Source organism: Ciona intestinalis, chromosome 2 (genome assembly GCF_000224145.3).
Source record: "Ciona intestinalis chromosome 2, KH, whole genome shotgun sequence".
In the NCBI taxonomy this organism is placed as follows: domain Eukaryota; kingdom Metazoa; phylum Chordata; class Ascidiacea; order Phlebobranchia; family Cionidae; genus Ciona; species Ciona intestinalis.
Window position 1 is genome coordinate 5,669,361 of NC_020167.2, and position 25,744 is coordinate 5,695,104.

A 25,744-nucleotide genomic window follows, 5' to 3' on the forward strand; every position below is an offset into this window, starting at 1 on the left:
AAAAACTGGTAAAAAATATTTTATCAGCTTTCTTCAAAAAACAACTTGATTTATTCGAAACTAAATACTTCTGCGTTGCCTGAAAGTGTTGTGGGGCAATCCCCACGTGCACTTTAAAACTCTTTTTTCAAATCAGGGCCTTCGTCAAACTAATCAATACAATAAATTATTCACCTACTCTTATTATTACACGATACGCAAGAAATTCAATCCAACCGAAAAGCGAGACTGGATACAAACTAATCGATGTATGTGGCATATACAGTGTTGTACTCAACACAAATTGTCCTGCTGGGCGAAAGAATATAGCCAGCAAACCAATGCAATATTTAAGGAGAGGTGACAGAAAAACAAAATGGGTAAATTGTTACAAAAATGAAGTCATTTAATTTTAAGTCTCTTTCCAAGTAAAACCTGCTTTTCTTTATAATGAAGTATAGCATTGAATAGATACGGGTATATTATCATACCGATATAACATGATAATGGGAATTTATAATTATCACGATGCAGAAAATCCCCTATGTGTAATTCCTGGCGCAGTAAACCATATATCACGTGCTATGCTCATATAGAGGCCTCTTAGGAGCAGTAAAGCTAACTCACGCATAGACAACATGTAATTAGTGATTAATCAAACGGACCAGTCACGTTGGCTATGTATTGCACAATTGTTTGCTTTATTTTGAAGTATGCGAAACAACGTGTTAATATAAACAGAGCATATTATCACTGCTGTATTGTAGCTTTTATATTGACGCAGGAAAGTGGTTGAATTTTTAATCGTTACCGGTTCGCACACATTAGTATTGCCATGGGCCCATGGACATAAAGTTCTGTGGGGGAAGCTGGGACACCTTAAGCACAAAATATTAAAATATCCGGATCGTGTTTTAAACAATTAACAACGGTCTATATAGAAGTCGTGAGGATACGTTTTTTTAATTCTTTGAATGTTCTTTGTCCACCACCTAATATGACAAGAAAATAGAATAAAAAATGTCCCATCTCCCCCACCCTACTAAGTATGTTCTTGTAACTTTAAATCCTGCAAACAATTGGCATATTTGCAGCACCCCAAGGACACAATTCGAGCAAAAAATACTTTAGGCACTCTCACTGGGATTAGGTTGGAAAGGGCTTGCCATTTAGTTTATAAGAGTTGGAGAGGTTATCGAAACAATAGTGGTGGACTTGACTTTACAATACATTCAATTTCAATTTTAGGTATGTGTTCAAGGCGTATGTGTCACTAGGCAAGAAACTTAGCGACAATTGCCTCAACCAACTGGTCACTAATAGGTTGTCAAAACAAAAGTGTGTTAGAACGACCGTCGCTTTCCGACCACGCAAGGATAAAGTAAGTTACACATTAGTGATTAAAGTATAACGAAGACTAGAAAAACAACACATTTAACCGCAGTAGATTTATCTCAAGTGAAACAATAACTTTTGATAAGCAAACATGACCACTTGTACATTTTACTCCCCACAACATCACACCAGCGGGCAAACTATACAAATGCTATACTATAACTGTACAAATGCTATATACTATACGAGTAAGGAGGTAATTTAAACGAAGGTCATGCTTGCAACGAACAGAGTTCTTCAATAGTATTGAAATAATAAAAACCATTAAATGGTTTGTTGTTTAAAACTATATGGTAAAGGATGGGGAAACATGGGACACCTTTTTGTTCTATTTTTTGTCCCATTTGGTGGTAAACAAAGAACATTCAAAAAAATATAAAAACCGTGTTCTCACGACCACCAGCTAGGTACCGTTTTAAATTATTTAAAACACGATCAAGATATTTGGATAATATGTGCTAAGGTGTCCAGTCTCCCCCATCCTACAAAATAATCAAACTTACACAATCACTACAAGCACCGTGTTGTTAAGGCATCTGGTGACAAGAACAATGCGTATATAGCAACGTATTTCCAACGACGTACTTCCCGAACACGCTTGTTGTTTGGTTATAACAAGACATCTATATGTTGCAGGATTATTTATATATTAAAACGTCCTGCTGGTTAATCCTACGCTTCCTATTCCGTTACCAATATAAATAATGATGACTGATAAATGAACATATACCCCTGAATCATCGTCAACTAATTCCAGCAAGACCGTTTGACACAAAAGACAAAACGAGAGGTTTATATAGTACCGTGGGGTAAGACGGGACACCTTTTGCACATAATATCCAAATATGCTGATCGTGTTTTAAACAGTTACCAACGTCTATGGAATTCGCGAGGATACGGTTTTACAGTTTTTTTAATGTTCTTCGTTTACTTCCAAATGGGACGATAAAATAGAATAAAAAGGTGTTCCATCTTACCCCACTCTACCATACGACGATATATCTAAAAGTATATTGTCGCTTCGCACACCCTGCTACCCGTACCAAATACACTAATACAGCAACCATATTATGAATTTCGAATTTTTGTCAAAATTACAATACAAGTGCACAATGGATTATGCAAACAAGGGGCTTGTGTTAGTTGAAAACGTAATCATCTTTATAGACATTTTGTCGAAGGGTATAAATAATTAATGTGTCGCCGAGTGGATCAAACTCGAACTCTTGGACCGTGAATCAACAGACGAAAGGTCTGGCCCGGGTAAAATAATAAGGTATAGCTAGTTCAGCCAGGTTAAATATGATTTATGTTATGTTGTGGTATCCGATTATACAATATCTAATGTAAATACAAAATTCGTTTTACCTTTTTGATTTCCCAGGCCTTTGAAACTTGCGCAATTTCATTTCAACATAGGTGTCGACATGCTGTACACTTAAACTACACTACAGAGTGCGCCCGTTTAAATGTGATGGTATTTAACTAAGCGTTTAATTCGTTGAAACATGCGCTTAACGTGACCGACCAGTTAAAGCGTAGCTTACTTTACTATACAGCTTGGTTACTCTGTAGCACTTGTCCAGTTTAAGGGGTTTCAATTGCTACTAAGTGTGCGATGCGCCAACGTTGCTAGTGGGGATAAGTAAACACAAGACGAAGGCTGCTTAAAATTCAATTTAAAATACTAGGCTCCCACGTCACAGTTACCAAAAAAAATCCGAACCAAGAATAATTTGATAAAACCAAAAGAGTTGTGTCAAAAACTTCAATCAATAAACTTAAATATGTATTCTTACTAATACACATCATTACAAACAGCAAAACATAGAAATTCTGTCTTCTATACGGGGGTATTGTACGTTTGTACCTTTTGTCACGCAAACGAAAACCGAAACTGTCAAACTGCTGTCTAATGCCTTTCGTACGGCTCTTTTACTACAGTTTAGTCTCTCTATATATATATGTAATCTCGTTTATATTATGCATATGTTACCGTCGGTATACTTGAAACATATTGACAAACCATAATAAAAACGAGCGAAGAGCATTCATTATTCTAAAATGTGTTACATTAAACTTACTTCGTAAACCTTGGCAGACTCATTGAGGTTCCCTTTACATCCTTGAACCGCATGCTCTTCTGCTTTAATTTCTTCAATTGACCAGAAGCACTTCCAGCAGCAGCGTCCCAAAGCGCCCCTACTTTATCTTTATGAGCCGCAGCTTTCGAAAACTTCTTCTTGAATCGCTTTCCCGCGTTTTGTTTGCTGTTGTTTTCCTTCGTCTTCACGTCAATCAACTCGCCACTTGCCATTGAGCATCGAGATACATTGTCGTCTGTCACGTCCCATTCGCTCTCGTCAGACAAGAAACTGTAGCACGAGACGCTGTCCGGAGCAACATCATTATGAAGAGTTTCGTTATCTTCCTTTGCATCTTCCTCGAAATCATCAATGTATGCTATTGGAGCGGCTTCTATAGTTTCGTATGTAGGTACCATGCCAGCTGTTAAAGTCGCACTTTTGCTCCCCTGGTCATCTGACTCAAGATCGTGCTCTGGAGTCGGATGAGGAGCGGATGATCCTCGCTTCCTCGTGTCGTCTGGGAAGGCGGACTCTAAGATCTCGTGCAGCTCGGTGCTCATTCGTTGTTCATCCATCGTACTTTTTCTCTCCAGTACTCGTAATTCGGTTGGTTTAGGTGACACAGGTGGTTTATTGCGCCTAATTGGTTTCATTGGTGGGCCTGGTGGTAAAGGGGGAGGGTCAGACGGCGCTTTGTGCCTATTAGTTACTGCAGAACCGCTGCTACTGTTTGACGAGCTATTACGGTTTGAGTCGAAAGATGCTGTCCTGCTGTAAGCCGCGTAATCCGCAATACCGTGCCGTGAAACCCGGGATCGATCCATGCACCGTATTTCGCGCATTACAGAATCGAACAAGTCCTCTCTCGCTGGCCGCCGTGGCACTTCCATTGTTGTGTTAAACACGGACTAGACTGTCTGAAGTGGTCCGTGCTATTGTCTGCTTGGCAGTGTATGGTCGTGAAGCGATGAAATCTCACTTTGAGACAATTTTCGTACGTAACAGCGGAACAGACTATACGCTCTTCATGCTTTCTGACGCATTGGTTAGCGACGTCGTAGGCAAGGAGAAGGGCACGGCGTGTTCTTATCACTGGGCGATGTTCGTTTTAACCACAATCTTCTCTGATCCGGATTTGAAGTTTATTGTTTCCGGATCATCGAGCACAGTAAGTACGGGTGTCCTAATCTGGATCGAAGAGAAGGTGCTGATTTTCACTCAAAGTAAGCCTACGGCATACAAGTCCCTAAACACCCTGAAACACATTGATATTTAAAAATATCTTTCTGGTTGCAATACGCACAGTGCAAACAAAGCAAATAAAACTTTACCAGACTTTCGATTTCCGAGAAACATACTTAACTGATTCTTTCATTTCACTAGCTGGTTCAACCTATATTTCAATCCAGGATAATAGTATATTCTGATTATATAAAAACGTTGGCGTCATTACACTACAGTAGGTATTAAAATATGGGTGATTTCGTGTGGGTGCAAAACCTGGTTAATGTGCTAGTTAGGTCATACACCTATAACCACATATACTATACTAAAAGAAAGCCGTTACTAACCACCACCTAAAACTCTCTACTACACACGACGAGCGAATCGATAGACCAACCTAGAAGTTCGGTCGCTTCCCGGTTGAGCCGCATAATCCGATCTAGGTTAGTGGAATTCGATTAAAATCGGGACGCATTCGCAGCAAGCATCGATTCGTTTCAAACCCAGGACAGCGATGCTTGGTCATTCTTCTCTCTTAGTGAATCTGCTCTAATATAAACATTGGTACGTTTTGAACCGGTATTTTTGCTTACGCACCTGACCTGCTTATATGTCGATAAGATATAGTTAGGGTCGGGAAGACGGAACACCTTTAGCACTAAATATAAAAATAACCTGATCGTGTTTGAAACAATTCACAGTGGTCTATGACTATGTAAAGGTCGTGATAATACGGTTATACATTTCTTTGAATGTTCTTTGTTTACTACAAATGATGCGAGATAATAGAATAAAAAGGTGTCCCATTTTCCCCATCCACTATACGTAAAAATACAATTCACAAACAAAAACCATAACATAACCCCTACTGTAGCGGTTGAAACAACAATGCAGAAGTAAGTGGTATGTACGAACCGAACCTGATATCTAAACAACTTAACAACATCAGCTGCTACTGCAATCGAAACTTACAGTTTAGAAAGCACCCATGCTATTCCTGCTTGTCGCAAGTTTCCATTCACAATAAGCGTGTAATACAATGGTAGATATTCAAAGACTTTCGCACACGTATTGCAAGCCAACAGTCTTGGTAAACGCAACAAAACGATTCGCTAAAATAATTTCCGGAGCATGGAACGTTTAATGGCAGCACTATTGTCAGAACAGACCAGGGGTCGACTCTGGTCCAAGCTTGGAAATGGACACGGACTATTAATTCAGTTTAACCACCGATTAAGCGGACTTTTAAACCGTGCAAGTTTAAACTCAACGACTCACGACTTAATTTATGAACTGTTGCGTTATAGAACGAATAAGTTCTTTCTATCTGCATATTTCTTAACGGACAATATCAACCTCTGCTCAACATGCAACAGAACAAACGAATAGAAGAATTCTTGCACAAGTCATCTTATCTTTTCCATTACGTGCTGCTTGAACACAGGAAACGCCTGAAATCGTACGAGGTTTGAGTAAGGCTAATGTAGTAGTCATTTGCCTACTTAAAAGTACTTTTTATATAACATGCACTGCTTTAGGTAACAACAACTTTCTATGCTTGCTGTATATATAACAATATTGTTTTATGCAGTCGTTGTCTGTCGGTTTACTTATTATGGCAAAACGTTACAAACTGGTAATGTTTTACGACCTAAACGCTTCCTCCTTATTTGGCAAATGACAGAGTAATTATATGATGCGCCCTGTTTAGATGCGTAGTTTGCTCGCAGCATTTCGCTAAGATATACGTATTCGGTACAAGTAAAATTATGTCTGCATTTTCTATATCTTTACTGTCGAATAAAGTTACTGCTTGATACTGAGTCAACAAAATCCTACAGACTGCCGTTTCAACCTCGGTCTGGCTTGTCTACTACATGTTGGTACCAACAGAAACTGAAAACAACTGTGCAGAATTTACGTAATCTCGGTAGAAAAGCAATAATTACGAAGCAAGGGCAAAGCACTGATTGTGTGTAGATCGGAAACATGTCAATATATTGATTAAACTCATTATTTATGCTTCATGCGCCATAACAAGGAAGACGCTTGCGTTCCTTCACATCAACAACGGTTGCTAATTGTAAGTTGTAAATCCCCTCATAACAGTGGCTTAACGCCCTGTTAGGCGGATTTGGGTTTAAACTGTCTTCGCACATTCCCACTCATCTTTTCAGGACGCTACGACGAATTTGCAAAGCTAAATTATTTATCCAATGTTGGTATAGCAGCCTATATAGTTTGATATAAATTCCTAATAGATAGATTAATGGCGCCACCGTAACCAAATACAGCTTGTGTCATTTAAGCTTCAGAAACAAACTCTCTAACTTGAAATTTCATTCGACTGCTCAACCTTCAAACGCCCGCAATTCTAATTTGCCTAAACAGCCCCGCACCTCTGACGCAGTAACAAACGTTTCCTATTCTCGAGCAGCCCGCGTGCTGTTTTGTGACGTCATAGACGAGGCCCTAAGCGCGCAAGCTAACTTCCTGTTTTTGGCTGATGCATCAGAATCTGACTTACACAAAATAAGTCGCTTCTGTAAGATCGACTAGAAACAATTTAATGTCTTCGATTGATTTTGTATGTGAGAATGGCAGGTAATGTATATGCTGAAGAAAATACCTTTATTCCCACCGGGTATTTGCCAACTGTTAAAGCTAGCAAGCATTCCCAAAACGCCTGGCATCGATGCCCGGCATTGAATTTATTAATCACATATCCGATTACAGCTTAAGCCTGTGCCTGCAATATCAACGACCAAGTGACGCCGGAGTAGCTGTCACATATGTTGTTATCAAATGCCCTGCATTGACTAACTTCTGCTTTGTTTTGAAAACTAACAGAGTAATAGACAAATGCCACGAAAAACAACACTTTCTTTGCTAGTGTACTCATTAACTGAATTTTCATTTTGAACACACTGCTATGTCACCTAATGTAAAACCAAAAGGTACATTCGTTTCGATGGAAAATACCAATGGAGTGCAGTCATCACAGGAAAGTATTAGCAGAAACGTAACTCAAAACAAATATGTTCACTTCAGATTGGAAAGACAAAGTGCTATAGCTTCAGTCTGCAACTACCTGTACACACAGATTTCTGGCCCTGATCCGGCAAACAGGCACTCTGTACTGATCCAACGACAACAGGGTTACTGCTTATACTTCACAAAAGGAAGACACGGTTTATTAATAAATCCTGGATCATGCGTAGGTTCACGATAAGGAAGTCCCTGAATTCTCAAGAATGACAGCAGTCTATATAAACGTACATCATCTGCTGCCTGTTCTTTATAGGCCTGGCAATGGCATTTACGCGGACAATACACCTTTCTGACACAACACAGGTTTTACTGTCGATGCCCAACCCATTGTGTATGGTTCTAACACAAAACATATGCATCAACCCTAAGAATAAAACACTGTTATTTGTATTTTAAGCTGTCTCGTGTTTTTTTTACAAAACAAATAGAAGTTATAACACCGACATTCCAATGATGTAAACCTATGTATCTATTCTTCTTACACCACCATCACAAGTTACACACGCGGCCCTTTCTATTCTATAGTTTTACAAAAGGTTGGGCAGTGGTGGGTGGTGTCGGATTCCCACCGTGTAAAGGGAAACTGGAATATTACTATAAACAAACCGACTCGCCGAAACATCCCATTCATTGTAAGTTCGTACGACTATCACAAAACGAGTGTCGACACAACTTGATCCTGCCTGGTCGGAATTCCCACGGTTAAATGTCATGTAAACAAATTCATTCAGAACACGATACACCATAACGTAATGTACTGCTATAGGCGTATGGAATTGTACAGTTATTATGGAAAACTACTACAGTTGCCCCCCGCGCGAGGATAAATTAGTTAAAGCGGGGGAAGACGGAACACCCTTAGCACATAACATCCAAAAATTTTGATCGTGTTTTAAACAATAAGCGAGTCGTGAGGATACGGATTTATAATTCTTTGATTTATAGTCTTTGTTTACTACAAAATAGGACGAGAAAATAGAATGAGAAGGTGTCTCATTTCTACTCACCCTTATATATACTTTATGTATTCATTACCATCACTGTGTAGATAATCCAACAATAATAACGTAATTTAATTTGTTTAGCCCTGTGGCCCAGTGTGCTGATAAAAACCGTAGGATATATCGAGTTCAATGCTCGAATTTAATATCAAAGTGGGTTAGTGGGTTTGTGTCCTTGGGTAAGACTTATTTAACGGGTATATCCTTAACCTAGTGATATAATCTGTCCAAATTGTCAGGCAGTAAAAGAAAGAAAACATCGCCCACAAGCTACACAAGTGGTAATGGAATAACGTTTGGAAATGCGCCGCCGTGCGAGCATAAAAGTGTCCATTAATGAATTGTATTCATTCAATCAAAAAAATCAGTTCCGATTTTAAAACTGCATGGTATTTAACAAATCAATAGATGAAATACATTTCAACATAACAGAGATCCCCGCTGTTTCAATACCATATACTTACCCGTAAAAAAATTGACAATTTGCGCTACCCATATAGCCCCCCCAATGGTAACATCGGCAAAATCCGAGTACATATCCTCTGGTCCCAGGCACGCGCTCTCACTCCGCTCGAGGTCGTGTGAAGCAGTACTATAGTAGTGATATTGAAAACGCATCAAACAGTTCCTACCTGCTGTAGGGCAGAGAGTCGGATCTTTCCCGCATTTTCCAAGAGCTACCCCAACAGTCGGTGGAAACAAATCCATTGAGCAACCCTCGATTTGACCGCGTCGGGTTTTGCATACTTTCAGTTTATATATGACATCTATACGAGATTTATGATAGTATAACACTCCCGCCCCTTCAACAAGCTTGCACAGCAATATTTTACAATTTCGTCAAAATACTTTCAATGTCTGCCTAAATAAAAATAGTGTTAAACCGTTTAGAACCAGTACTATAGAACCGTTTTGAAGAAATAATCAAACAAATACACGCTGCTGATACCTCTGATTATGTTTCTACAACGAGTTCTCTGGAGAATATAAAAATTTGCAGTTGTTCAGTGACTGCCAGACAACCTTAACTACGATTCCTATTCACCTGTTATATTAATCAGCCAGAGCACATAGTTAATACTGCAGCTCATAGGCTCCATATGTTTTAACACAACAGTCTATCCTACAAAGTAAGTTTCCTGATTTTTTAGAAAAAAAATTATAGTTGATTGCTTTATGAATAGTAAACGTGAACAAAGAGTTTTCTGCACCATTTCCTGAATCACTGCCTAACCAAAAGCCCTTGATAAGAATTACACTGTTTAACATTGCTGAGCAAAATTTCTTTCTGTGTATTCGTTAGTGCAGTAGCTTAGCCGTGGCAGCATGTGTTATTTGATCGTCGTTTCCGGCCTTGCACCGCAACGAACGAAACATCTCACGCTGCATTGCTTTCTATGCGTACTGGCCATGTGTTTGTACACCATACGTAAGATAATGTGAACTATTTTCAGCACAGCATAGTTACTTCCGCTGATATAAAAAATTCGCTTTCTTATAACACAAGTTCGTTTCCTGGAAACCGACCAAGTGTGTTAAATCTATTCTACCTGATTATAATTGATTTGTTTGACTGCATGGAATGTCGGTTGGTTCCAAGGCGGGAAAATCCGACATGTTGAGTATGCCCGTCTACATGCTGTAAAAACATCATTTTTTAGATTACTAAAACGCATTGAATACATTTTATATATAGTAGGGTTAAAAAAACATCATCTTAGAACTGGTGGCGTACTTTAGAATTCACAGTAACACATATTTAAACCTACACGCCATATAAACAAAGCCGAAAAACGCTTTGTTTTTCAGCGATGAGCATTTTTAATACCTACTTTGTTTACTGCAGATAATATAAAAAAAAACATCTTTAAGAAAATCACAGATTCGTGACGTTACAGGACTGTGTGTGCGCTCTCCAAAGCCACAACCGTGTCATGATAAATAAATGACGCGTTTGACTTTCTGATGGACAGAACTCGGCAGAATCACTTTAATCAATTATGTATTATCACATTACAGCCAATTTGCGAGGCGCAGCTTGGATGACTTTATCCCTTCATGAGGAAGAAATCATTTTAGATGACAGTCGCAGTGCACGAACAGATAAATCCATTAATAGATCTTCGTCCTGGCAAACTTGCTTCATATATTTATTACAACTTCCGGCTAAAATAACAGAACTCGTGCAGTGAGCGCATTGTACACGTCGAAACTCTACGCACATCAACGTGGCGTAATACCCGTAGTCCAACCAGAACAGAACGAACGGTGCTAATCAAAACGTAATTTTTATTTGTCACTTCGTAAACAATGGCAAAGATAATGTTATTTAAAAAAACGAAGAGAAAAGAATCAACGGCAAAACAACAGTCGTTAAAACACGATATGGATAAAAAGGGTGGAAAAAGTGTCAATTAAAAAGGGCGGCTGTTTTTTGCACCTAGGCTAAGTTACGTTCGATTTATTTGTAAGTGCAAACGAATAAACATTGTTGTTACGACACCCGACAACTACATGACCAATAACGTTAATTTTGGATGGTTCATTCACACCGTCACGTGATATCTCTCGACCAATGAAGATTGGGGAAGAGAAGACGTCACCAGAAAGGCTCTTTTGCGCCACCACACGACCGGATTTTACGTCGAGTAACGAGAGCAATCCATTGGTGGAAACAGAAGAAATATACTGTTGGATAAAAAAGTTAACTTTCATACATTTCAAAGAATATTTTTCCGGACTAAAATAATTGAAAAGTGAAATAAAATGGCTCATAGAAGAAATGGTCAAAGAAATATGCATTACAGACCAATACATTATGCTACAACTAAATAAACAAGAGTAATTTACTTAACACTAAATCTTACCTTTAATAAATTCTTGTTTTACTAAATGCGTTTAAAAATGGATAACAGTACTAGCAATGAATACTATCAACTCTATTTTTATTGAACTCACCTTAACCATATTATTAGAACAAATTGGAAATGGAGTTGCATAGATTGGGTGTACACTGCTGTTCTCTGATGAGGGGAATTCCCATAATTTCGATCCAGTATCAGCATTAATGCAATATAGGTTACCATCATGTGAGCCAATGAATACAACATTGTTTGAAGGAGTTGAAGCAACAGTGGGAGACGAGAAAATTGGTTCCATTGTTTGGTATGACCATGTCTGTTGTAATGTGGGAAATGGGATATTAAGTGTACGTTGATACATAATATGAGAGATTAACTTTATTTTCGCGTGGCCGGAAAGTGACAGTCAATTTAATACAGTGTTTCGTTTTGTTTTAAGCTTACGAGTTATTACAGATGTAACTTTGTGGTTGATTGTTTTTGTTTCCGATGTCTAACGAATTAGACAACTTATAAGTGAAGGACACATACACCCACTGTTTTGAAAGTTGTTAATACAAACACATACTGGACATTATAAACATCTAAACTTAATTTCCTATTCATCTTACCACATCTCCACTTATATGATCTAGTTTATAGAGACAGCAATCCACACAAGCAACAAAAATTCCAGATTCGGAAACGGAAGGTGATGAGAAGATTGGCTTTCCAAGGTTCAGACACCAACTTGGTAGAAACAAAGCCAAAGTGTAAGTTAAATTATTTACCAAATAGCTTAACAAGAACATAGTAATTTAATATACAATTGGTTGGACTTGATTTTTGTCTGTTACATTTTCAAAGCACCAGATCCTTACTGTATTTCTTTATGCAAGAATCGATAACTCTATAAGCACCAAGACAGGGTCAGATTTGGGAAGTTATGACAGTTAACACACACACATATATATATATATATATATATTATCAATTATCAAAAGCAGTTTACCTAATGCAAAATGGTTTGATAAATCAGATTGCGTTATTTTTAAATACAATCGTGTAAATCTAACCTTGATTCACACACAGCAAATAAATTACCAATAATTTAAACAAACTACACAATACATACCTTCTTCTGCCGTTCTCAGCATACAGTGATAAAACTCTTCCAGCCAAACTGCATACAATTATACTTGGATCATGAACCTAATCAAGAAAATGTTTCCGGTACATTGAAATAGTCATATTATTACATCACACGATTTATATGCTGTCAGTCTATTAACACATGTTATTACTAAAAAACTATGGTCTTTTATTTTGGCAATTCCCCAAAATATTAGTAAATAGCTTTTCTTGTAAAAAAAACATTCAACGTTTTTATTTGTTTTCTTACCAGAAGAGTTATTTACTTGTATAAAACATTATGACTGGTAGCAACAACAGCAGAAAATTCCATAAAGCTATTTTACCAACAATTGACTATTATTATAAGCCTATTTACATTAGTTTAGTTTGTATAATAGTTTAACTGAATGACCTTGTCATATTTATTTAAGCACGGTGATGAGAAAATAGCTCCACCCCCGCAATGTTCTTCCCATAAGCAATGTTTATGCTAAAATTAATAAAGACATTATATATATTTAATAAATTGTTGAGCATACTCTTTATTTTAACACACTGTATTGTGTGGGTTCTATTTGTAAGAGAAATTGACGATGCCATTTAGGCGAAATATTTTTTTTAATTATACAATTGGTTAGACTTGATTTTTGTCCATTACGTTTTTAGAGCACCAGATCAGAGTCAGATTCGCGGAATTTAATTTATTACTGTTTGCTGACTTTAGTGGAAACTGCAGAAATGTTACCTTAATATCCAGACAATGGATAGAACCACTGTGCGATCCAATGTAGATAACAGAACCATTTATTCCAGGACATGGAGAACTCTTTACCTCAGACCCAGTGAAGAATTTCCAATATACCTGTAACAGTGGCAAGTAGGAATGATTGAAAGTTATGAACGATACATGAGTGAAATTTATTTAGTCTATACGGTCATGATAACGTTGATCCGGAAATTTTACATGAGCAAAAAGACAGATAGTCAATAGTAATGTAATACAACAGTTGGTTAAAACATGTTTATAAACAAAACAAAAAAATAAATAAGGTTTTTAAATTTTGGATAAAAGAAAAGCCAAATTTTATGGCCGGAAAAGGACAGTCGTTAAAACACGGGTGTTCAGATTAACACACCTCATGCTGGCTTACAAGCTACCATGTACGTTACTTTGTGGGAGATTGTTTTTGATAATTTTTTTTTTAATTTTACCTACATAACAATAACACTGTTAACATCCAAACTCACCAATCCATGTTTAACATGAAGAGCATAAACATTCCCATCGTAACAACCAACAACAACATAATGACCATCAGGGGTCAAACAAGCAGAAGATTCAATTCTTCCCCCCAGTTTTGTCTCCCACTCAACATTACCTTTCATCAGATTCAAACACACCAAGTAGTGAGAATGAGATCCTGTTATTCAAATGTTTGTTATAGTAAGGTGGAAGATTGGACACGTGTTTATTTTATTTCTCTTTCCATTTAATAATAAACAAAGAACTATTAAATTATTCCAACACTCCTCCAACACTATTGTTCAAATGTTTATTATAGTAGGGTGGGAGAAAGGTGGGACACTTTTTCATTCTACTTTTTCTTCCCATTCCGTATAAATAAAAAATGATAAAACTATATCAACACAACTCCCATAGACTGTATTTAATTGTTTAAAACGCAATCATCAGGATATTTCGATATTGTCTAAAGGTGTCCCATTTTACCCCATACTACTATATTAATGGTGTCATGATGTGACTGTTACCGTTTATTTGAATTAAACAGTAAAATGGTATTGTAAATCTAAACCATTGTAGCTTAACTCTTAAGCCATGCTGCAGTTATTGGAATCAGTATGGTCTTTAGTGTATTGTTTAGGGAGATAAAATTTGCACTATTTATAATAGATTTATGTATAACAAAACACCTATGATATGATACTTTCAGTTTGTTGACACCTATGTTATGAATGATACATTTCTGTTTGCTTACCTACCTATAATAACAGAGCTTGGTAATCCATTTTCATCCGAAACAATCACCAACGGTGAAGCATCCACACATTTACGTGTGTTATGTTTCCATACCTCCTCTAATGTTAACTCTGTTGTACAAGTGAAGGGCTCTGATTTCCCAACACTGTGTAATTCCATATCAGCAGAATGACGATAAACTCTCCCACCCCGTGCCACTGACACAACTTTCAATGGCATTGAGACATCTCTTGTTACAGGCTTTGGAACTTTTAATGACACAGTATTGACATCTGCTTTACGCTTTAAAGGTATTACAGATTTGAAATCATTATCATAAATTTGCTTGATGTTGGTGGGGTTTTTACTTTGATTTTGAAGCAATGTTTTATGCAGGTATGTCACCACATCTTCTAATGTATTGTTTAGTATAACTTGCAGCAACTGTCCATGGTTAGGTGGTGTCATACAAGCCTCCAACATAGAGATCAACTTTACTGCACCAAACGAATCGCCGCCCAAAGTAATAAAGTTTGAGGTAAATAAATTATCACTGGATTGAAAAAAATCTATTTCATTAAAAGTCTTGTTAAAAATTTTGCACAAGCTTTTCTTTAAAATATTTCTTATACAATCCATCGTCAAAATATCAGATTTTCTTGCCTTAGTAATACTTTCTAAATATCTTTGAATTAAATCCTTGTCATTCACCTTTCCATGCGTTGTCAATGGCAAATCATCAACAAACTTGACATCATCAGGAACAAGATGAGCATCCAAAACATCTTTCACCCTCTTTCTGAAGTTCTCTCTCATCTCTTCTGATGTATTTGCAAGAACAACAAATGCAATAAGCCGAGCACTTTGGAAAACAAATTGCTTCTTTTCAATCCTAAGTTCGACCATCATCTCAGGTGATACATTCAAAACATGGGCAACCGAACAGAGTTTAAAGCTTTCAAGTTTCTGTTTCACAGTCAGAATATTCATTCTTTTGCCATTTCTTTTGATCTGTCCATCTTTCCTTCCTAAATAAAACAGTTTGACATCGCCAGTGACAGTAAACGTTTGCTTTCCTATATCTGCAACTGATCTTGATTTATCAATAACAACAGTAACCATATCTCCAGAAGAGTGCATTGGATTTTTAAGTGTTTCAGTTCGTGAACCACCCACATTATCAAGAACAACACAAGCCCTTTCAGAGCCCCCAATTTTAAGCAATCCAGTAAACTCATGCTTATCACCAATGTTAAATATTACCTCAGATGCAAAACCAGTACTGTGCTGGTTAGTTAACAGATGTTCCAATGAATGCTTGGATTGAATAACACAGGATTGGTTGCCATTACTGATCTCCAACTTGGTTGAACAGAGTGGGAGACCTAGAGGTATTGGGTCGTTCAAGCATGATATTATGTTTTCAACTGGAATTTCATGCAGTGTTGCCCAAGAAGAAACTTCAGTGATGCCATATATATTGTAAAATCTAGGAAACTTTATAATTTCTTTATTTCTAGAATATTCTGCAAGTAATATAGGATTTATCCATGAACTGATTGTTTTGCAACTTGGACAAGCTTCTCCAACTAATGCGACCAACCTTACAGAGGAATTTGAAGCGAATGCAAAGTTCTGAAGATCATTTAAACAGAATCGGTTCATTAAGCATGGAGTGGGCTGAATGATGGTAACTTTAGATAACTTGAAAAAAACCTCACAAAGAAGTGATGGTCTTTGCTTAAGTACATGTTGTGGTATGACTAACGTTGCTCCACTGGATAATGCAATGAACATTTCAACAATACAAGGGTCAAAGGTAAGAGGTGAAACCATAGCAACCTTATCGTTTCTACCTACTTGGAACATCCTTTTTAAATGAACTATGTTAGGAAGAATGGACTTGTGAGGGACTTTTACAATTTTTGGTTTACCTGTTGTACCAGAAGTGTGGAGAGTGTAAGCAAGTGGCAACAGTTTGGTTGGGATAAAAGTATCACCACGGTTTATCTCAGATAAGCATAATATGAAGTCAGTTGTTTGTAGATTCCAATATAATGGGATCATTTTGCAATCACCAAGAATACTTTTAACATTGCTTGCGTTGGAAATTGAAGTTATTACGCAACTCACACTTGCGGCTTTCATAAAATCTTTCTTTGAGTTGAATTTTGCATTTGGGTCAATCGGAGCAAAACTGCATCCAGATTGTAGAACGCCAATCACTAAACTTGGTAGAAACAATGACGGTTCAATGTAAAGTCCAATCACCCGTTTGGAAATGCAACCTTTATTACTGGGTACATGTCTACACATAAAGTGCTGGCAACATTGATCATTTTCAACCTTTTTATCACCGTGGGCATTTTTAGTGGTGCTCCAAAGGAATTCGGGACATTTTACACCATCTTGAGTTCTCAATACATGGCTCTGGATTAATTTTCTAACTTCATCAGCCAATGAAGCCACCTCTTCATAGGTTAACTTGCCTTTTCTCAGATCTTCATCGAAAAACTCAACGGCAACACCAGAGGGAGTGTCTTTGACTGCTTCATTAAACAGTGTTTCCAATCGCATTTAAAAACTTTTAAGGTTTTAGTCATATCCTGAGTCCTAACATGACCTGTCAGCACTGTATATTAAAGTAAGTTTTAAATTGTTGAGTACATAGTGCAAGATTAGATAAAATGTACTAGTGCAACTCAAATAAAATGGTGTCGCCAAATTTGCATTTGTCAGTGCAGTAAGACACAATACAAGCTACTTCACAATTTCGGAACAGTGAAAAACAGATAAAGAATAAAACTTGGGATATCGGATGGAACCTTTACAACATTGATGTGATAAAAACAGAATATTTGGTTATACAAAGTTTGTGCATAAGTACAAAAATGAGAAAAAAAACTATTGATAAAAAATAAAACAGGACTCTTGTTGTATACATTTTTGTTAGCAATAAAGTTTGAAAAAAATCACACATAAAAAAGTCAGGATTGTGAAGCACTTTAAAATATACTTTAATTTTTAGGCCAAATTGTCATAAAGTAAAACTGAGTAAGCTAAATGTATCTGGTACTTGGTATAATATTTTATAGTACAGGATAAAGTGGGTGGTAAATAAAATAAAAAACTTTCACAAAAAATAGAGTACATATATATGCTTAAATAAAGAAGTATGTGTATATTTGATTGAATGAAAACAAGATTGGCTGAGATTTCCAACCCTGTAAACTAAATGCAAAGAAAAAAACTTTGTTTAACACAGATAATCAACATACAAATTTTAAAAATGTAAAAATCACACAATCTGGTAAAAAAACATTAAAGATTCTCGATGCTCAAAGTTAAAACTATTTGCATTGATAACACAATTCTGTAAAATACATATCCACAAAGGACCACAGTTCTAAATTTATAAAGCAAAACGGAATGAAAAGTTAAAGACTTAAACAATGTAATCAAAGGAAACAAACCATAATCCGATAAAACGACTTCCCGCCAGCTTCCAAAATTGCAAAGTTGGGTTGGTTTTTGGTGAGCTGTGCAGTGCATAACTATATGAACAACATACACCAAGCTGGTAGGTTGCAATTGCAATCAGTACATGCCTGGTAACAAACAAAGTTATTGTTTAAGTGAAAGATTTGCAAAAAAACTATTCCTCACCACTCTTATACATTAAATCTCGAAGTTATAACATATTTTGCTGTTATTTAAGTTTGGGTAGTAGATTTGCAAAATGCTCTAGAAAATAATGAAAATAAATATAGAAAATAATGGATTTTAAAATTTAATCTTGGATTTAAACTTAACCAGCTAGTGTTACTGCTACATTGTTTAAGAATGGGTTATTATGACTTGTAAGCCCCGTGTGTCAACCTACAAAAAACAAATATATATAATATAAAGTTGGAAAATACCAATAAAATGGGACACCTTTAGCAGATAATATCTAAACATCCTGATTGTATTTTAAACAGTTAACAACGGTCGATGGGAGTGGTGATGATACGGTTTATATTTCTTTAAATGTTCTTTGTTAACCACCAAATGGGATAAGAAAATCGTATAAAAGGGCACCCCATGTATCCCCACCCCACTATAGTATAACTACAGACAATCAACTGTCACTTACCAAATTGCATGCAAATAGGGGAAATGAATTTGAAGCCAAAATGAACAAATGAATCGATCACATACCCAACTCACAAGAGCAAATGCGAGGGTAACTAAACCTCTTTTGCATAAACGCTGAAACTCTGGACTCGTGTGCCTGTTAATGAAACAAATTATTCAACTTTTAAAATCATTAAAAAAATATGATAATAATTGTTACTTGTTTGCCAATATTGTTAATATTAGCATTTCAAAACTTATTTCTAACATTTTCTTGAAACTGTAATAATATCCATCTTAAAATAACAGCATCTCAAAACTGAATTTAACTTGCTTTATCCCTTCCTAGACGGGAAACAACAGTTGTTATAACACAAGCGTTGTGTTTCATACACCTCATGCCAGCTTACAAATTACTATGTATATTACTTTGTAGGATTTTTTTTGTTATGTATTGTTGCTAACACAATATCCTAGAACTAAATATAATGCAAGAAAAAAAATTATGTACTTTAAAAAATAATAGCTCACCTACTGAGTTGTCCTTTTGCCACCTTTAAAGTTGGGATAAGAAAGAAAAAGAGAAAGATGTGGTTAATCTGTGGTTTAATTAAACCGAGGATTGTTGAAGTTATTGCACCAGCTATCATGAGGACATGGTAATGGTATCTGGTGTCAAAAGAAGGATGCATTTAGGTACAGAACTAGAAGCTACCTTAACATGGGTGGTTTTTACTGTTTTCAACAAACTATAATATTTGTTCTTGTATTATGGGAAAATCTTTTGTAGTGCTTCTAATTCACACGTACACTAATATATTTGTCCCACAAGCTAGAGGTAACACCTTGACATAAGTTTGATGCAAACCAAAAATATTGTAATAAACAATCAATTAAAATAATGTCATAAATAAAAATAAATCAGTAACCCTTGTATTATCCGATTAAGTATATATATATATATATACACGGGCGTATACAAAGAGGAAGGGGGGGGGGGGGTAACGAGGGTCCGAACCCCCTCATTCGAATATCATTTTTAAAAAATTTTTTTATTTTTTTTGTAAAATTAGAACCCCTCCTCCTAAAAAATAGTAAAGCAGTAATATTATTGTAGTTTAAAACCAATCTTTCACGTTTTTATTATGTGCGTTATTATCTATGTTAGTCAGAGTATGTTTTTATCAAGCACGTTACGTTTTATACGTGTCCATTTTCTAAGCAAAAACCTGCTTCTATATATTTATATATTAGATTTAGAATAGAATACGTTTATAAAATTACCAGAGCAATATAACCATGCACAAATTCAACGCACCTGTTTTTATTGAAATACTCTGGCAGATAAACTCCTGGCAACCACATCCCAAGCATTGCAAACCCCATCCATAGAATGCCAATTTCATCAACAAACAATCCAAGTAAACTCAATGTAGCATGGAAGTATGTTGAACCAATTGCTGAATATCCAATGTTGAGCAAATGTATAACAGCAGGCCAATATATTTACAAATCGGACCGAAAAGATGAATTTTTGCGCAAAATAATTTTTTACCATTTTTTAACATACATATTTTACAATCTAAGAAACCCACAAGCATAAGGTATAGTTGTGTTAAAACTATGAACATAAATGCAAGTTAGAAAAATTAAAATCCTGTTTGTCAATACAGATCAAATTATCACAGAAATTAGATTTGAATGAAATAGATTAACCGTTTAATAATGCTGTGACAGTAGAATATCCGAAACAGGATGGGTGTTCATTTTCTTTTTAAACATAGTGTTCATATTAGGCGCATTAAGTAGAAAAAAAAGTCTGACAAACCTGTTAGGACAAGTAGAGCCCACACAATGTTCACAAATCGACAATGAAGAACTTTCAAGGAATAATCTTTGTAGAGGTAGATGAGAATAAGAGGAATCACAAGCATGGGAATATTGCTCAACTAAATTAAAAGATGTAACATAATAATAATAATAATAATTATATTTGACTCTATGATTATTGATTACGGTACGTCGGTACCGAAGATTTAGAAATATTTAAAAGGAAAAAGACAAGATATATAGCGAAAAAACAATATATAGTAGTTACTAGTTAAACACGTTTACAGGTAAAAACTTATTCACATTTGATTGGAAGAAACTATGTGATAGTGAAGTAATCGTAAAGTAATCAACCTCAAACATGCCCAAAACTGTGAGAAAGAAAACAGAACCTACCGTGTTCCAAAACTCGGCGATATTAGTAGAAACGACATAGTTTGGTTCGCACCAGTCGATTTTTGATGAGAGAGGTTTAACAAGTTTGTCTGGTAAATACATTTCCTAAATCATTTGCTGCAGTTTGCTTCCAAAGATGCTTCTTAAAGTTTAAACAACGGTTTGCTACAACACGCCCGGTGGGATCCTGCGGACGCCAGTGGAGCCGGGTAAAGTTTTACTATCAAAACATGCACAGACATGCTCGATAGGCCCATAAACTAGATGTGCAACATCAACGGCAGATATACATTATAAAAACAATCTCCAGCTGTCGACTACATCGGGCACAGATTTTATAATATATTTATTCATTTTTTTCTAATACGTAAAGCTCGTATATTAACCGGTGTGTTGCATAACGATATCACCTGGCGTAATGTATGTGCTTGGTGCTTTCACAGCATCTCAGCCGAAACAACTATCATTTACTACTAGGTTGAAACAATTGTCGCTAGGTGTCTTTTACGGGTATAAATAAATGAATGTAAGTTATCGCGTAGCGCAGTAGCGAAACGGCGACATTTCGCAAACCTCTGGTTTGCTTTTACGAGTTACTAGAAAAGTTCAACAATGACCCACAATCCCAATATTGCCTGTTTACAAATTGGATCAAATGACCAAACAAAAATAATAATCAGAACGGAAGATCTGGAAATGATTTATGCTATGTTTAATATGTTGTCAAAAATACTTAACAACTTAACGACAATATTGTCGAAATTTCGTTAACTTTTACCTACTTAAAGTTACTGCCTTTGTTGTTTTGTAATTATGTGCATTTAGAGGTAATTATGACGTAATAAATAATTTAAAATTATAAAATACGTTTTAAAAAAAATAGTTTGTAATAATTTAGGGTTGTAAAGCCTGTGGAGGACGAATGTACTTCGTTCTCTGAGAGCAAGGACGAAAGCACGATGGGCTCCGACAATGAGTCAGATGAAAAGGAGAAAGAGGAGCTGCCCTCGGTCCCTTATTCTAAACTTGTAAGTGTACCAAAATTCACAATTTTACACGGGTTTATAAATAGTAACGGTGAAAACCCCCCATATATATCAGTATATGTATAGCTTTTACGCATTAACGCATATGTTTTTACAATGTATATTTTCGGTATATTTGAATTATTTTACAGCTTCGCTTCGCTACTGGTTTCGACTACTTTCTGATGACCATAGGAACATTGGCGGCTGTTATACATGGCGCAGGTCTACCCGTTATGTTCATTTTCTTTGGCCAACTTACCACTGAGTTTACAACTTATGGTCGATACTTGCAATGCCAGCTACAATATAATATCTGCTACGCAATGAACTTGACAACACTGAACGAATCGTAAGCAATTACTTACTGGGTTTCATGTATCATATGTGATCAATAAAAAATACAGCGTTTTTTTTTAAAGTATCATTTTTAGTAGTTTTTATTGTTTGTAATATAAATGCGTGTGATAATGAATAATTGGGTCTTTCGTATTAGATGCGTTTTTATTTGCACCCCAAAGGTGGCATGCTTGTATATGCTCTAATACGTAATAAAGTTTATGAAATATCCGGGTATTTTTAGGCAATGGAACGCAACAGTTGCTCCTACTTTAAATGGATTCAAGGACGAGGCTATGAAATATGTCTACTACTTCGTGTACATCGCGTGCGCGGTCCTTTTCTTTGCGACCATCCAAGTCGGCTGTTGGTCTTTGGCATCAGTAAGGTAAACTTTGGCTAATTGAATTTTAACACTGAAATGTTTTAAATCGTACGTAAATTTAAAATTTTAAATTTTGTTTTTCTACACACAGACAGACGAAGCGGATCAGGGTCGCTTACTTCCGTGCTATTTTGCGGCAGGATATGGGATTTCATGACGTCACTTCATCTGGTGAACTAAACGTCCGACTATCTGCGTACGTATAGTTATATCCTTAAGTATAAATTATTATTACATGTTACATAGCCGTTTTATATTGAAGGATGTCGGTAAAGTACTTCAACTTATTTTAACTGAGATCACTTTTACTTATTACTTCCACCAGTAATGACCATGACTCTGAGAAGTTTTGATGCTAAACGCATTATTCTTTTATGCACTTCTCAAAAACAACCTTGAAACTGGTTGATATTTATCAGCGATGGTAGCGATTTTAGGCCTTAGTTCCAACTTTATATATGTAGCTGTCACCTTTTACAAGACCTATATTTTTTCTAATACAGTGACGTTAAGAAGATCAAAGACGGGATTGCTGAGAAAGTTTCTATTACAATCCAGTACATAAGCATGGCTTTGAGTGGTCTCATAATCGGCATCGTGTACGCTTGGAAACTGGCGTTGGTGTCACTGGCAGTATCTCCATTACTAGGGGTGTCATCAACGCTTATGTTCACGGTAAGTTAAAAAAATATGTTTAATGATGATTTTAAATTGTATCCGCTATATTCCTATATGCTCTTGTAAATATAAACTGAGTTCTGTAAACAGTTGTTAATCACATTAGTATTAGTAATACAACGTGCTATATTTTCAGCTCACTGGGATATACACCAAGAAAGAACTAGCAGCATATGCTAAGGCTGGGTCGATCGCAGAAGAAGCGATATCAGCTGTGAGAACCGTGGTTTCTTTCGGGTGTCAACAGAAGGAAGTTGAAAGGTAATTTCAGTGTCCGGTTACACAACGCAGTTATCCATGAATAATAATGGAACATATTGAAATTCGGTTTACCATTGTCCGGTTTGGTTATTCTAACTGCAGGGTTGAAAGCGTGAGGCCACATCTGTATAAAATTGTATAGTAAGTTCTTTTGGAATTGTTGTCAATTAATAAAGGAATGATATTATACTAAATCGTCTTATTACCTAAAAACCGTATTTTTATTTGGGAAATAATTGGTAATGTGCTTAAGTGTCCCATCTTCCCCCACTGTACTATATATGAAGAAACCTTTTTTCAATTTTCTATATTTGGTATATCATTCCTCTCCCTGCACTTTCTTCGTATAGATACACTGATAACCTTGGAGACGCAAAAATCGTTGGCATCAAGCGTGGCTTCGTGTCTGGCTTTAGTATTGGACTCATCTACTTGACAATGTTCGGTTTATACGGTTTGTCCTATTGGTATGGTACCACGTTGGTGTTGAATGGTGAAATTACTGTTGGAAACATGATGACAACTTTCTTCAACATTCTCATTGCGGCTTTTGCTCTTGGGACGGTAAGATATCGGTTGTCTGAAGTATTTTAACTATATTTATTATAATAAATGGTGAATTCGTTGTTACAAAATCTGTTATACATATTAGACCACAGCTTTGTATTAAGACTTCTAATTCATGACGTTATTATTCCACCATTTCTTTTTAATAAACGTTAAAAACACGTTTTTGTTGCTTCGAATATGGTTTATTGCGATTTCTAATACGTAATCTTTCGGTTCCAGGCTGGCAGCTATTTCGAGTCGTTCGCTGGCGCTAAGGCTGCAGGTGCAAGCATCTTCAGCGTGATTGACCGCATTCCAACTATTGACATCTTTTCTGACAAAGGAGAAAATCCCAACCCTGAAGATGGATCCGTACAACTGAAGGATGTTAAATTTACCTATCCGTCACGTCCAGATACGCAGGTTAGAGATAGATATAAACGAAAGAGAAAGATAAGTCCCTTGATTGCCATCGTTACTTTTCATACCAATATATATAATTTTTTTATTTAACATTATAAGACCCGATATATACGCACATTCAAAAACTTAATTAATTTCAATTATAGGTTCTGAAGGGAGTATCATTATCTATTGAACATGGTAAGACGGTTGCGCTTGTTGGGCAAAGTGGATGCGGGAAAAGCACGATCATTCAACTTGTACAACGATTTTATGACGTTCAGGTAAACAACTAAACTAATAATTGAATAATCAAGTAAAAGTGTTGATGAATTAATGTTTAGTAGAAAACAATTGATCATTTAACATATTTGTCTGCGGTTTATCTATAATACTGTTTGACAAGTTTTTATATCATGAGATTCTTTTTTACCTTCCAAACTGTTTGTATGCATTCATTCACTCATTTATTCATTAATTCATTCATTCAAGTATACCAACGCAGTTTTGATTATGACACTAAGTCCATCCACTGTTACAAATTTTTGTGTTGATTAATTTATAGGAAGGTTCAGTCACCGTTGGCGGGAAAAACGTGACGGACGTTAACGTTCGAAAACTGCGAGAACTTATCGGGGTCGTCGCTCAAGAGCCTGTGCTGTTCGCTACAACTATTGCTGAGAATATCCGCTGGGGGCGCGAAGGAGTAACTGACAGGGAAATCGAACAAGCAGCCCGACAAGCAAACGCATACAACTTCATCATGAAGCTACCCAATGTAAGGTTAAGCGAAGATCAAATTAAATAATAATTAAATTGGAAACAAAACGTAGTCGTTCTTGGAAAACCGTGTATTCTAATTTACCAACATTTTATTTGTTTTAGAAATTTGAAACGTTAGTTGGCGAAAGAGGTGGTCAAATGAGCGGAGGACAAAAGCAGAGGATTGCTATAGCTCGCGCCATCGTACGGAATCCGAAAGTTCTTCTTCTGGACGAAGCAACGTCCGCTCTCGATACAAAAAGTGAATCGATCGTTCAACAAGCACTGGAAAAAGCATCTGCAGGTAAGCAT

At 36.3% G+C, this 25,744-nt stretch overlaps 4 protein-coding genes across 8 annotated transcripts in view; 1 reads left to right on the top strand and 3 right to left on the bottom strand.

The window, feature by feature from the left end:
- LOC100175245 (rho GTPase-activating protein 22) overlaps positions 1–9,584 on the bottom strand; it is a 40,053-nt gene extending 30,469 nt beyond the window's left edge. Inside the window, exon 1 of one of the 3 annotated variants that reach the window (XM_018817641.2) lies at positions 9,370–9,584. In XM_018817641.2, the coding sequence (XP_018673186.1) occupies positions 9,370–9,482 (113 nt within the window). In that variant the 5' untranslated portion in view covers positions 9,483–9,584. Of the gene's footprint in view, positions 1–2,742; positions 2,799–3,458; positions 4,720–9,369 lie in introns of those variants that run through there. The other 2 variants (XM_018817639.2, XM_026840025.1) reach the window with 2 other exon arrangements.
- Positions 9,585–11,008: 1,424 nt separating this feature from the next.
- LOC100177559 (beta-alanine-activating enzyme) lies at positions 11,009–17,439 on the bottom strand. 2 transcript variants are annotated; one of them, XM_002131474.5, is made up of 8 exons: positions 14,713–17,439; positions 13,960–14,132; positions 13,457–13,573; positions 13,124–13,201; positions 12,713–12,789; positions 12,210–12,327; positions 11,696–11,914; positions 11,009–11,425 (listed from the first exon to the last, which is right to left on the bottom strand). In XM_002131474.5, exons 1-8 carry the CDS (start codon positions 17,264–17,266, stop codon positions 11,183–11,185), a joined length of 3,579 nt encoding a protein of 1,192 aa, XP_002131510.1. In that variant the 5' UTR covers positions 17,267–17,439; the 3' UTR covers positions 11,009–11,182. The 2 variants fall into 2 exon arrangements, with proteins under 2 accessions (XP_002131510.1, XP_018673187.1); XM_018817642.2 differs by lacking the exon at positions 13,124–13,201.
- Positions 17,323–21,188, bottom strand: LOC100179916 (alkaline ceramidase). Of its 2 annotated transcripts, XM_026840456.1 has the most exons (7): positions 21,032–21,188; positions 20,634–20,754; positions 20,124–20,265; positions 19,337–19,474; positions 18,825–18,962; positions 18,163–18,297; positions 17,323–17,920 (listed from the first exon to the last, which is right to left on the bottom strand). In XM_026840456.1, the coding sequence occupies exons 1-7, from the start codon at positions 21,131–21,133 to the stop codon at positions 17,851–17,853; spliced, it is 846 nt and encodes a 281-aa protein (XP_026696257.1). In that variant the 5' UTR covers positions 21,134–21,188; the 3' UTR covers positions 17,323–17,850. The 2 variants fall into 2 exon arrangements, 1 of the variants encoding a protein (XP_026696257.1); XR_717142.3 differs by lacking the exon at positions 17,323–17,920 and having other exon boundaries at positions 18,167–18,297; positions 19,341–19,474.
- Positions 21,189–21,926: 738 nt separating this feature from the next.
- Positions 21,927–25,744, top strand: part of LOC100178341 (multidrug resistance protein 1-like) — a 9,824-nt gene continuing 6,006 nt past the window's right edge. Inside the window, exons 1-11 of the mRNA XM_009859388.2 lie at positions 21,927–22,059; positions 22,209–22,408; positions 22,640–22,783; positions 22,872–22,976; positions 23,284–23,455; positions 23,595–23,719; positions 24,070–24,283; positions 24,509–24,691; positions 24,838–24,954; positions 25,236–25,448; positions 25,556–25,736. Of these exons, the coding sequence (XP_009857690.1) occupies positions 21,991–22,059; positions 22,209–22,408; positions 22,640–22,783; positions 22,872–22,976; positions 23,284–23,455; positions 23,595–23,719; positions 24,070–24,283; positions 24,509–24,691; positions 24,838–24,954; positions 25,236–25,448; positions 25,556–25,736 (1,723 nt within the window). The 5' untranslated portion in view covers positions 21,927–21,990. The remainder of the gene's footprint in view (positions 22,060–22,208; positions 22,409–22,639; positions 22,784–22,871; positions 22,977–23,283; positions 23,456–23,594; positions 23,720–24,069; positions 24,284–24,508; positions 24,692–24,837; positions 24,955–25,235; positions 25,449–25,555; positions 25,737–25,744) is intronic.